Below are 12,509 nucleotides of genomic sequence, written 5' to 3' on the forward strand. Positions count from 1 at the left end.
AGAGTACTTTTTCTCCGCTGTAGTTACCGCGTCATCAGAGAGAATTGCGGTTACAGAATACAGTCGAACACCAGCTCGCTGTCCAGCCTCCGAACTACTATAAATGGGTTCATGCAAGTTTACTGAAAAATGGCTTGAGAATTGTACTTGCCCGACAGGACTAATAACTTGATTAAAACTTAAGTGACAAAATATAATCACGCATCAAAACGCACAAATGATTCTTCTGATTTTATTACATTCAGCTTAAACAGCGATTGATAATTGATAGTGTATTTCTATTATCAATGTCGCGCTGTTGAGGCTCGTGCTGCCTGTCTCTGTGAGAGACTTTCATGGAGAAATCAAATCAAATGAGCGTACGGCACACATAAAGAAACTCACAGAACAAACATACTGAGGTAAAAATTCTAAATGTTTAGTTTATTTATAGCATGATATAGTCAAGTAACATACCATGACAAGGGATCTATTTTGCTGAATATTTTCACGATTGCAAATGTTACATTGATTTTAGTTCAACAAACAAGTAGTAAAGTATATGAAGTTACTTACATTTTTAGACACAATTGATTTTGTTCTATTTCACCAACGAAAATAGTTCCAAACAAAGATCAGAACAGAATTATTGCGCACATTCCCCAAGCCACACCCGGCATTTGCTTGGTCTTAAATTTCACATAAGGTGGTATTAAAAAGGTCTTAAAAAGTCTTAAATTTAACTTGTTCATATCTGTAGACACCCTGTTAGATGTCGAACGACAGTGGATTTTACAGATACCAATAGCTAGGTAGGACCACACTGGTCAATACCGATTAATCATCCGATACTTTTTAAAATGAATACTGAATGAAAACTAAAATAGTGCTTTACTGTTTAAAAAAAAAAACACAGTAAAAATTAAATATTAATATTTATTATATATTGATCATTAAAGTTCACTTTAGGTGAAAATTCACCTTTTTGAGATCAAAATATGTCACCTGCGAGATTCGTGTAGATCCGATGAGAAAATGTTTGGGGGGAGGGGTCTTTTTACAGTTCCAGTAGTACCAACTCAATTCTGTACCCACTCGAAGTCACCCGCTTTCAAACTCTCCTGTGTGTTTTTGTGTGCGTGTGCTTTAGTTAGTTATTGATTATATCAGAAGTTTCCGCGTGCTCAGTTTTTACTTCATGCACAGTTTGAAGAAAAGTGTAAGAGGACCAAACCGTCCACGTATGCTGTTTCAGGAATGACAAATGCGAGTGTAAAAAAAATTACGTGAAAAAAATTACTCTTCATATAAACAAAATAAGGCTTTGTCTGTGCTCTTTTCATTTAAAATGCGATTTTCAACCGGCTCGCGGTTAATCGTTACATCCCTAGCTTTAAGTGATGCAGAGTAAATTCAGAGTAACAAAACTCCTTTTGATGTGTCCTTTTTTAGGCAAAGTTTGAAAAATGTAGTTTTTAAATTAAATCTAAAAAAAAAAAAGCCAAAATATTTAATGCATTGTTTAATTATTATACAATTAATAATTAACTTAATTTGTAGTTAGCTAGATAAGTATTTAAATAATTAACCCTACTAGGCTGTTGGTGTCTGGGCTTTATTTATTTATTTTTATTTAACATGAGACTTTGTGACTTCCTGCACTTGCTATACTTCATTGTCATTTTATAATAAATCCAAAAGCAAGACATGAGAAAAACGGGAGTTGAAATGGCAACTGAGCTAATGGGTGATCCTCTGCTGCCATCTACTGGATATAATGATAATTTCATGTCATTTTCATTTTCATTTTCATCAAGTCTTTGTTTTCCACCAGGAGAACATTTTTTTCCTGTCTTCTGAAAGTGAACATTTAAATTTAATTTTGGCAGAGTTAGAAAATAAAGGCTTTAAATTATTATAATTGTTTAAAAAATGTAGGGGGGGGGGGGGGTGCTCGTCTTTGTCACCTTTGATTAGTTTGCATCCCTGGGTACTGTGTCTTGCTGCCAGTCCGGCTCCTGGAACAGAAGAGTTCAAGGTCACTTTTGTTTGTCTTGAGTTAAGATTATTTAGTTTATTATGCTTTAGTGCATAGTGAAACGATATCTTTTGATGTCTTTTTCTCAGGCGGCTGAGGAAGCAGCATCTTTGGGACTTGCGGCTAAAGCCCAGAAACGCAAGGCCCCAGGCTCAGTCCCGCTGGCCAAAACAGTCACCATCGGCAGCAGCCCCATTCTTTACACTCAACCCATTGCTACTGCTGGTGAGAATAAACTACTTTTACACACATCAGTATTTTCATAGAAAATCCTGTCTTGTGGCAAGATGTTGTTCCTCATGTTCCTCTCGTTCATTCACAGCCCCACTTCTAGTTGGAAGTGCTTACTGGGGGATGACAACTACAGTTGCACCTCCTTTGCCTACAGAGAGCATAGTCCCACCAATGCCAGCTCTGCCGCCCCAGCCACCCCCTCCTGCTCCACAACCTCCCAGCACCCTGGAACCGATGAGCAAAGCCCTCACAGATAAAACAAAGAAACAAAAGAAAGAGAAGGTGGGTGTTTTTTGTTTTATTTTGTTCTTGTGGTTTTGTTGTTGCATTTTTGTTTGGCTGTTTTTTTTTGCTTTGGGGTTTTTGTTTTTGTGTTTGGTGTGTTTTGTTCTGCTGTTTTTGTTTTGTTTTTGGGTTCTTGAGTTTTGTATTGCTGTATTTGTTTTATTCTTTTTTCTTTCTTTTTTTTCCCATAAAATATTATATTTTTAGATACATCAGATGCCCATTTTCCACAAGTTGGTTTGATTCTTTAGGGTCTTCATGAAATGCCTGCAGCGTACTTTGGTTGAAATTCCTCAATGGTAGTGTAAAACAACACCCTTTTTACCTTGTGAAAGGTGCGTGTCTCTTTAAATGATAATGAGCTACTGCACCATTGGTGGTGCGTTACCATCAAAAACTAAACCAATCCACTGTGTCCTCAGTGGCTCTCATGTTGGGAGTAAATTAAGACTATTAAACGCCTCTGCACCGAAACCATCGCTTCAGTGCTGCTCCTGCTTGACACTCACATGCTGCTCCTGCGCCCGGTGTGAATGCACTCATTTGTTGACATGCAGCACGACAAAAAAATTAGCGCTGCTCATTCTTGCGGTGTAAACCGGCCTTGTGTTCACTTTTGCATCCAACTACAAGACGCCTGCATTGCCAATGAAACATATGGGACAGTCTGTCAGCAGTTGTGGGTGGGGCCTGAACAATATGACTTCATACTACTCTGAAAATCAAAACGGCTTGATAATTTAGACTCTTTAGGTTTATTGGGCATTAAAAAATGGAGTGAATGTTTTTTTTTTATCATTGTAGGGTGGTTGTGTCAAACACATTTCTAAGACACATTTATATGCAAACATGTAAAAGTGAATTTCGCATCCAATGTCCCCATTAATTTAGAAAGAAAATAATTTAAATGCTGGCATTTTATTTTTTAAAGTCAAAGAAGAGCAAGACAAAGATGCCGTCCCTGGTAAAGAAGTGGCAGAGCATTCAGAAAGAGCTAGATGAAGAGGAGAAGTCGAGCTCCAGCGAAGAAGATAGAGAACAGCACAACAACAGACGCATTGAGGAATGGAAACAACAACAGCTTGCATCGTAAGTTTAAAGAAGCCATTACAAAGATTATCAGCATAAATTTGAGGGAAAAAATGCAGATTGTTCAAATACTTGTCGTTTTTGTCTCCATTTGCAGAGGGAAGTCTGTGAAGAATGCTAACTTTGAAACACTTCCTGATGACTGGAGGGAAAGACTGTTAAAGAAAAAAAAGATGATGCAGAGTTCTTAACAGTCTTAAACAGTAAACAAGAGCGGACTGAACTGTGTTTTGGTGTTGTGTCCCACTTGCTAAGCTTCAGTGGACTTAGTTGGGCAAATTTGAATGAATGTTTATTTTTTTAATATAACCGCACATTGCCTGTCGGAGCCTATTTTAGGTCAGCTCCGTGCTGTTAAATTCAAATGCATCATCTTTTGACTAAAGGTATAGTTTGTTATGGGTTGTTGAAAAATAAAACTGCTTATGTCCAAAAGTTATTTTAAAGATGCAGTGAACCTGAAACCAGGTTAAACATGTACAGAATATTTCGTTCTCCTTTTGTTTTATTACTCCAACCATGAAACCTGTGCACGATTTATCTGTAAATTAAAATGTAATGAAATCAATATTAAAGGACTGTTCCAGTTTCTCAGAAAAAACAAAACATACGTTTTGTACAATGTCAAGGGTGTACAGTGAGCTGTGCTAGAAAGATCAGTCTTGGATCAGACCAACTGACCACTGTTAACAAGAGTTTCAGCCATGCTTCCAAAATCATAGTTGAGACTTCCATGTCCTTTTGCACTTTAAAGTATGCTTCATATGTGAACTAACTATATCTTTTTTCCCCACCGATGTTGTTGTGATAAAGTCAACTCATGTGCCAACTTCTTTTTTTTTTCTATAATATTAATGAACATTGTTCACTAAATGTCTTTTAAATCGAAAAATCGTTGTTCAGTGTAAATGTTCCCTGAACTGGGCATGTAGAGCCATCAAACCTTTTCTACATTGTAAATAAATAAAAAAAATTCTACAAATATTTTGTTCAAGCAACTTTTCTTTTAACCTCTTTTTTTTATCCAAACGTATACTTCATATGTGAATATTTCAGGCAACATTTCTAATGTTTAGTTTAAGTACTAAATTACTAAAACAAACTGAAAATAAGCTGATACTGAAATGAAAAATTATAAAAAGCTAAATAGGCATCTAATTACAAATGAATAAAACTGACACCCCAAAAATTACTAAATCTATAAATAAAAATTAAAAATATACAAATAAAGGGAAATTCTAAATAAATAGTAATATGGAATAAATGCTATTTATATTAATGTCTATAAAATAACACTGAGCAGCAAATAGACATTTTGCTCCATAACCATTTTTCTTCTAAAAGAGAGTCATATAAATCAGTGGTTCTGTTACATACTATTACCATAGTATACAGTACACATAGTATACGTATAGTATAGTATATGTATTACCATATTGCAGCGTGCTTCAAGCAGGAAACGTGCGTCGTGGCCTTGGCAACAGTGACACAAATGGCGTCAGGGGCTCCTCAACAATAATTGTTACGAGAACATTTCCATTAAAAAGTATAAACTATTTAGCTGTCTGCTAAGACCGTTTTTATTGCAAAACACTAATTTTCATCAGGGATTTTATATCAAGATGGTTCTATACTAACCAGTTGTGTTATTTGATATCTTGTCAGGCGCTTGTCAATTGTAAAGTTATTTAGCGTTGTTTTCGATGCGTTAATGTAACGCATTAACGCATCGCATCGCTTCGAGGTTCGGGAATGCAGGTGAGTGATCGCACAAAATTTACTGCTGCTTTGCACTCTACGGTTACAGTCTAATATTACCAAGTTGGTTAACATGCCAACTCACTGATACTCAATGCCTGTTAACCTTCTGCCCCTTTGCTTGCACTTAAACTCACTTTTTGTTCTCCTATCCCGTTGAATAAAAGAAATCAGATGATCCATACGAGAAATTCATTTTGCGACATCTTCAGCATTATGGATTTCTCTCGGGTCAGTTATTCGAGTCAGCCTTTGGATGGGTTTAACATCGTTTGACTGGTTTAAAGGATTTAGTATGTCTTCTAATACAGCATTACATATTTTACTTACATTTTGTCTCTGTGTACATAGACAATAGCTCTTCTGTGCATTCAGGTGTCCCCATCAAGAGAGAATGGGAGGGCAACCAAGATTCGACTGCTTCTGACATGATCAACTCACCATCTGAGAGCAATGACTCCAACTTCGAAGAGGAGCAGGAGGAACCCAAGCCATGTCACAGTAAGTTAAATAAGCAAAACTCTTGGATTTGGGTCAGTTGACAGTGATGTGAAATATGGAAACCCATTTTGCCACATGAGAAAAAAACCAGGCTTTGTTAAATCATAAAAAGATGAAATGATGACATTATGAAATAAGTAGTCATTAAAACACAATAATTAAGTTATAATTAAGGCATAAACCTAATTGTCTTAATTTTTCCCCCATAATTATTACTTGGTATGTCATAGATTTGACTTTTTATATAATAATTGTGACTTTTTATGTCAGAATTTTGACTGTTACTCGACTTTTTAGGTCATATTTTTTTTCATAATTATGACTTAGGATGTCATAATTTCAACTTTTTATCTCATAATTATGACTTTTTGGTCAATTTAATTTTTTTGTCATCTTTTATCTCATAATTTCGTTTTTTTTTTTTATCACATAATTATGAAAATATATAACAATTTAATTGTGACTTCTCATAACTTAGACTTATCATGTCATAATTATGACTTTTTTTTCTCATACTTTTGACTTTTTACTTCATAATGTCAGAATTTAGAATTCTTATTTCATAATTATGACTTTTTAATGCCATAATTATGATTTACCAAAACATGTTTTTTTCTTATGTGGTGGAAATGTGCTTCCATAATAAAACATGTTCTGATATGTAAATTAAAAAATCATGATTTAAAAAATTATAATCATGACATAAAAAGTCAAAATTATGACATTATAAAATATAAAGTCAATCAATAATAAACAAATTTTAAAAATCAATGATTAAGTCACAATTAAGAAATAAAATTTTTTACTTAATTGTCAGAATTTTTGTCTCATAACTTAGTATGTTAATTTGGACTTTCCCCCCCTCATAATTATGACTTACAATGGCATAATTCTGTGCTTTTGTCTTATAATTATCACTTGTTATTTCATAATGTCATAATTTTGAATTCTTAGTTCCTAATTCTCACTTTTTAAAGTCATAATTAGGATTCATCAAAGCATGTTTTTTTTCTTATGTGGTGGATATGGGCTTCCATAATGAAGCATGATATGATATGTCAATTAAAATATTGTAGTTTACGAGACAAAAATAGAGTTGATCCCATGTTAAGATGCAATACTGAATCTTTCAACAAATCACCACCTTTGCCACCTAAATAATGATATTTTTGCATTTCTCTCAAGTTTTTTCAAGTTGTCACATATGTAACACTTGAGTCTAAACAGCTAGTTCCCATTTTAAATTTATGGCCTTTATAAAAGATTCAGACACTAAGAACACATAATTGTTTTAGGGAGCTTGTACCAATGAATTGTACGTCTTCGTTACAAGGGTAATTCTGATAATCGCTGCTGGTAACAAATGCTTCTCACATGTCTTTTAACTACAGCTTGTCTGTTGGGTAATAAATTAGATTTTGTAATAATATGTCAGTGTTTCATTTCTTCCAAGATTTTTTCAGCTTAGACAAATTGCTCAGAACCCGGCAACTTGTGTTTGACTTTGACGGTGAGCGGCCCATTCCACGCCTGAGGGAGCCTTTGGACCTCTTCACAATTCCTTCTACCTCCTGTCCATTCCAGGGCGTCCGCTGGCCCATAGAATGTGAGGTGATCCGTGACAAAATCCAGCATATAGGTATCAGTGCTTTACTTTACTACCAATACAGTATATTGTCAGACAGATACCAAATCAGTAGTGATTTGTGTGGAGACCCTTTCTCCCAGAGTCTGTGAATTTATTAATAAAATACAATAAAAATGCAATTTATCCATACAGTGATATATATATATATATATATTACATAGTGTGTGTGTGTGTATGTGTATATATATATATATATATATATATATAGAGAGAGAGAGAGAGAGAGAGAGAGTCAAAAATGTAATAAAACATGATTGTAAAATGTAATAAAACATGATCTGTATATTAATAATATATAAATAGTTGGAAAAAAAGCCCAGCCAAATTGAAATCGTGTTGTGCAACCAAAAAAAAAAAAAAAAGAAAAAGAGATCATTGAGAGGACCCCGCAGACCCTCATGACTGTGTGTCAAGGTCAGTAAGACACATTTTTATGATTAGACAAGTTTAGTTCAGGCTGTGAAGTGTCTTGTGGTGTGACTCGCCCAAAACTGATTATATTTATGAATTAACAGTTCATGATATTGGTGTAATAAAAAAAAAAGAAACAAAATAACTTTTTACCATGCAAAATATATTTTAAAACATTTTTGAAAATTCTAATTAAGATCAAGTTTCACCCTTAATAATCTACACAGCATTTTGATGTGATGTTTTTAGTCTCTTAAAATACCAAATGATTTGTCTTTTTATGGCAAGACAAGGTTAGCTTAGTTTTAAAGTGTCATATGGTTTGAACAAAAGTTATATTTATCAATGAACAATTCATGCTATTTGCAAAAAAAATAAGTTACTATGCAAAATACATTTAAAAACATTTTATTATAAAATAATAATTAAGTTTCACCTTTTTAAAACTACATTTTATGCTTTATACTCCATCTTATGTGACTTTTTAGGGCAAAAAAAGTTCGGGTTTTAAAGTGTTATGTGATGCAATTTGCCCAAAATTGATGATATTTATGAATGAACAATTCATGATATTTGCACAAAACAAAACAAAAAATAAAATAAAATAAAACCCACATTACCTTACAAAATATATTTAAATCCATTTTTGAAAATAATAAAAATTAAGTTCCACCCTTTTGAAACTAGATTTTTAAGCTAGTTTTTCTGTACGTCTTAATGTGTAAATACTTCTATAAAACCTTAATTTCTTCACTTCATTTCATACATCTTGAATTATTAATGTTGTGAATGTTTGAAAAAACAGAATGGGACCCTTCAGAGCCGGAGCCGTTCTATCAGCCAGCAGGGGAAGAAGAGGCTCCCATGCTGGTAGGAAAGGTGAGAGGAAACACTGTCTACTACATAGACCCAGGTAAGAAAATAGTGCAGATTTTTCCTCTGCGTAAAAATCTGTAGCTACTTCCAAACTTTGGTTTTATATCCTCACCTGTCGGTTCACCACACCATTTAGCCACAAAAACCTCCTACTTCACCTACTCTCGTGTGGGTGGGAGCAGAGGACCCATTAAAAGTGCCACGTCCTGTGCTGCCAACCATCAGGAGGAGCCTACGCTAGCTTTTGAGTCCCGTTTTGAGAGTGGAAACCTTCAAAAAGCAGTACAAGTGTGAGTCACACAGCTTCATTAATATTCTCATAAATGTCTCTTCTGACAAGATGTAAAGCCTGTGTATCTTCATTTAATGTAAACCACTCTCTGATCTTGGCTTTCCAGTGGTCAGTATGACTATGAGCTGACTTTGCGCCCTGACTTGTACACTACTAAGCACACTCAGTGGTTCTACTTCCGGGTGAGGAACATGAGGGCAGGCGTCACCTACCGCTTCACCATCATCAACCTGATGAAGGCCAGCAGTCTGTATAGTGCCGGAATGCGCCCACTGCTCTACTCTGAACACGCTGCCTGGCTGAAGGGGGAAGGATGGCAGCGAACAGGAACCAATATTAGGTGATTTCTCAACATGAACACATAAAGTTGAGGCTCAGTTATCATTTGGTAAATTTGTCAATGACATATAAGTGTCCACGATAAATAAAAGGAAAAATCTTTTAAAAATCTAGTTAAAAACTATGAAAGCCCATTTCCACCATGTAAGAAAAAAATCATGCTTTGGTAAATCGTAACATAAATGCCAGGTTTCACATACAAGGCTTAAGCATAATCCCAGACTAAAATGCATGTTTGAGCTGTCTTAACTGAAAGAAACTTGAACTGACATATCTTAAAGGGGTCATATGATGTGATTTCAAGTTTTCCTTTCTCTTTGGAGTGTTACAAGCTGTTCGTGAATAGATAAGATCCCTAAAGTTGCAAAGACTAAAGTCTCAAACCCAAAGAGATATTCTTTATAAAAGTTAAGACTCGTCCAAGCCCTCCTAAAACGCCTCGTTTAAACACGCCCCCACATGTCTACGTCACATATGACCCCTTTAAAATTTGTTAGTGCCATTGATTTGTATCAAGAAGCAGACCAGTAATGTTTTTTTCTAGGTCACATACAAAAAAAGTACTTAAATGTCCTAATTTAAGGGCTAATCCTGGCTTAATCTAAGCCCTGTCTGTGAAACCAGGCCAAAGAGTTCAGATTATGAGATACTAAATCATAATTATGAGCTAAAAATCAAACTTATTATGACATAAAAAGTCAAAATTATGAGATTATGTGCCTTTTATGTAATAATTTTGACTTTTCCCTCATTTGGTGGAAATGGGCTTCCATAGAAAACGCATGCAAAATTCTTAGAAATGTACTCATATTGATTTGATATGGTTTGAAAAACTTCATAACATTTTAAAGAAATGTAACCATCAAGTAAAAACATATTTTACTTACACCTTGATTACAGTGTTTACACGTCTAAATTATTTAAAAGTTATTATTTTAAGTATATATTTTAAAAAAATACAAGTAATTCATTCATAAATATCATTACAACTTTTGGGAGTCAGACCACATTAAATTTTACAATTTATTATAAATAGGTCAAATTATCTGATATTTTAAGAGACTTATTGACCTTGACACACAGTCATGAGGGTCTGCAGGGGTGCTTTCTATGATATCATTTTTCCCCCCCTATGCTGGTTGCACTACATGACTTTGACTTGCTGGACACATTTTTTCAAATATTTATGAGCAGTAAAGCAATTAATATTTTTTTTAAATAAAATGTGCTAAAATAAATAAAATTACAAAAGATTTTGCTTTTTTTTCAAGAACTTAATGAGGCTTTTTCTTTATTATCATATCAGGGCACTTGTGCCACCTGACATGTTTGGCTTTATGCCCACCCCAAAAAATATTAAAATACAATTTAATTAAGAAATGACAAACATGCTCATCAAGCAAGAGGTGTGTTCAAGTCATTGTATAAAATTGCATTTTTAAATTATTTTTGACTAAATTAACAGATCTGGAATAAAATGGCATAATTTACCCAACTGCTGTCTCATTGTCTTCTATAGGTACTACAGAAACAACACTGAACAGGATGGTAAAGCGCTGTACTCCCTCACCTGGACTCTGGAGTTCCCTTTCGACGGTGACACCTGCTACCTGGCCCACTGCTACCCTTATACATATTCAAACCTGCAGCATTACCTGCGTGAGGTCATCTCAGACCCTGTCCGTGCAGCTTACTGTAAGCTGCGGGTGCTCTGTCGTAGTCTGGCAGGAAATGCCGTGTATGTGTTGACTGTAACAGCGCCGTCCACCAGCTTAGCAGAATGCAAAGCTAAGCGGGCAGTTGTCGTGACGGCACGGGTGCATCCAGGAGAAACCAACGGCTCTTGGATGATGCAGGGTTTTCTGGAGTTCCTACTGAGCGACTTGCCTGACGCACGTTTGTTGAGGGAAATTTTCATCTTTAAGGTGAGAGAAGGAGTGCAGGGCACAGATGGAGAACGGGTTTTGGCGAAAATTTAGATATATATACTCATGCCAAGTGTTTTATGACATGTAAACAGTTAGATTACCACAGTAACGGATGTTCTGGCCGCAGGTTATACCGATGCTAAACCCTGATGGTGTGGTGGTGGGAAACTACCGCTGTTCGCTCGCAGGCCGCGATTTGAACCGAAACTACCGCAGTCTGCTGCGCGACTCTTTCCCCTGCATTTGGTACACTCGCAACATGGTGAAACGGTGAGTATTGGTTGTGTCACTCTTTTTTCATTCTAATGTGACATTTAATGTCGGTATAAGGTGCGGTCACATTCGGCGGAAAAAGTCTATTGTAAATCTGCATGGGGAACTTTTTCACCCTTACGCGAAATTCTGCTGACTTGGATTACTATTGGAATGACTGGATTTCGCCCACAAATTTTTGCTGAACAATAATAAATGTGACCGTACCTATACACCCTGGCTAATTTGATCCCAACAGGTTGCTTGCTGAAAGAGAGGTGGTGGTCTACTGTGACTTTCATGGCCATAGCAGGAAAAACAACGTGTTCATGTATGGATGCAGTGATCGGAAAGATGCCTCGCAGTGTCTTCAAGAACGCGTTTTCCCTCTCATGATGAGCAAGAACGCTAAAGACAAGGTTAGTTGTGATCGTCAGCAATGTTCCCTCTAAGCTGCGCGCGTGCGCATAATATGCCGCATGCAGGACACACGCAAAAAACTGATTTGGGAAAGCCATTTGATTGAATTCTAATAAATGCTAAATAATTGCAATGCTCGGGCAAACCGCTATAGAGTTGGTGTGTCGCTATAGAGTTAGAACCGGTGAATGCGGTTTACAGGTTTCATAGAAAGAATGATGTGCGCCGAATGAGTTGTTAAAGAAATCGAATACTTTAATTGCTGCAGATGAAATAGCTCAAAGATAGCCAACACAAACGCAGTGACATATGAAATAAAACGTCATCATGTTTTAAAGAAGAGTGGCTTGATTAAGTGGTGGAAATAGCGGATAATGGGCACAGAACGGTAACAAAACTCAGAGACATTTACAGTCACACAGGTGTAGTAGTGTGCAAACTCTACTACTCTAAACTCTA

At 35.7% G+C, this 12,509-nt stretch overlaps 2 protein-coding genes across 2 annotated transcripts in view; both read left to right on the forward strand.

Annotated features, from left to right (window-relative positions):
- LOC107752338 (formin-binding protein 4-like) overlaps positions 1-3,924 on the forward strand; it is a 15,003-nt gene extending 11,079 nt beyond the window's left edge. The window contains exons 13-17 of the mRNA XM_016568289.1: positions 1,990-2,017; positions 2,107-2,242; positions 2,340-2,533; positions 3,468-3,625; positions 3,723-3,924. Of these exons, the coding sequence (XP_016423775.1) occupies positions 1,990-2,017; positions 2,107-2,242; positions 2,340-2,533; positions 3,468-3,625; positions 3,723-3,816 (610 nt within the window). The 3' untranslated portion in view covers positions 3,817-3,924. The remainder of the gene's footprint in view (positions 1-1,989; positions 2,018-2,106; positions 2,243-2,339; positions 2,534-3,467; positions 3,626-3,722) is intronic.
- A 1,453-nt stretch (positions 3,925-5,377) lies between these two features.
- Positions 5,378-12,509, forward strand: part of LOC107752339 (cytosolic carboxypeptidase 2-like) — a 12,605-nt gene continuing 5,473 nt past the window's right edge. Inside the window, exons 1-10 of the mRNA XM_016568290.1 lie at positions 5,378-5,383; positions 5,551-5,614; positions 5,735-5,884; positions 7,338-7,523; positions 8,749-8,856; positions 8,956-9,109; positions 9,218-9,451; positions 10,970-11,375; positions 11,506-11,648; positions 11,890-12,049. Coding sequence (XP_016423776.1) covers positions 5,378-5,383; positions 5,551-5,614; positions 5,735-5,884; positions 7,338-7,523; positions 8,749-8,856; positions 8,956-9,109; positions 9,218-9,451; positions 10,970-11,375; positions 11,506-11,648; positions 11,890-12,049 — 1,611 coding nt within the window. The remainder of the gene's footprint in view (positions 5,384-5,550; positions 5,615-5,734; positions 5,885-7,337; positions 7,524-8,748; positions 8,857-8,955; positions 9,110-9,217; positions 9,452-10,969; positions 11,376-11,505; positions 11,649-11,889; positions 12,050-12,509) is intronic.

This window comes from Sinocyclocheilus rhinocerous, unplaced genomic scaffold (genome assembly GCF_001515625.1).
Source record: "Sinocyclocheilus rhinocerous isolate Xijiao unplaced genomic scaffold, SAMN03320098_v1.1 scaffold861, whole genome shotgun sequence".
In the NCBI taxonomy this organism is placed as follows: Eukaryota; Metazoa; Chordata; class Actinopteri; order Cypriniformes; family Cyprinidae; genus Sinocyclocheilus; species Sinocyclocheilus rhinocerous.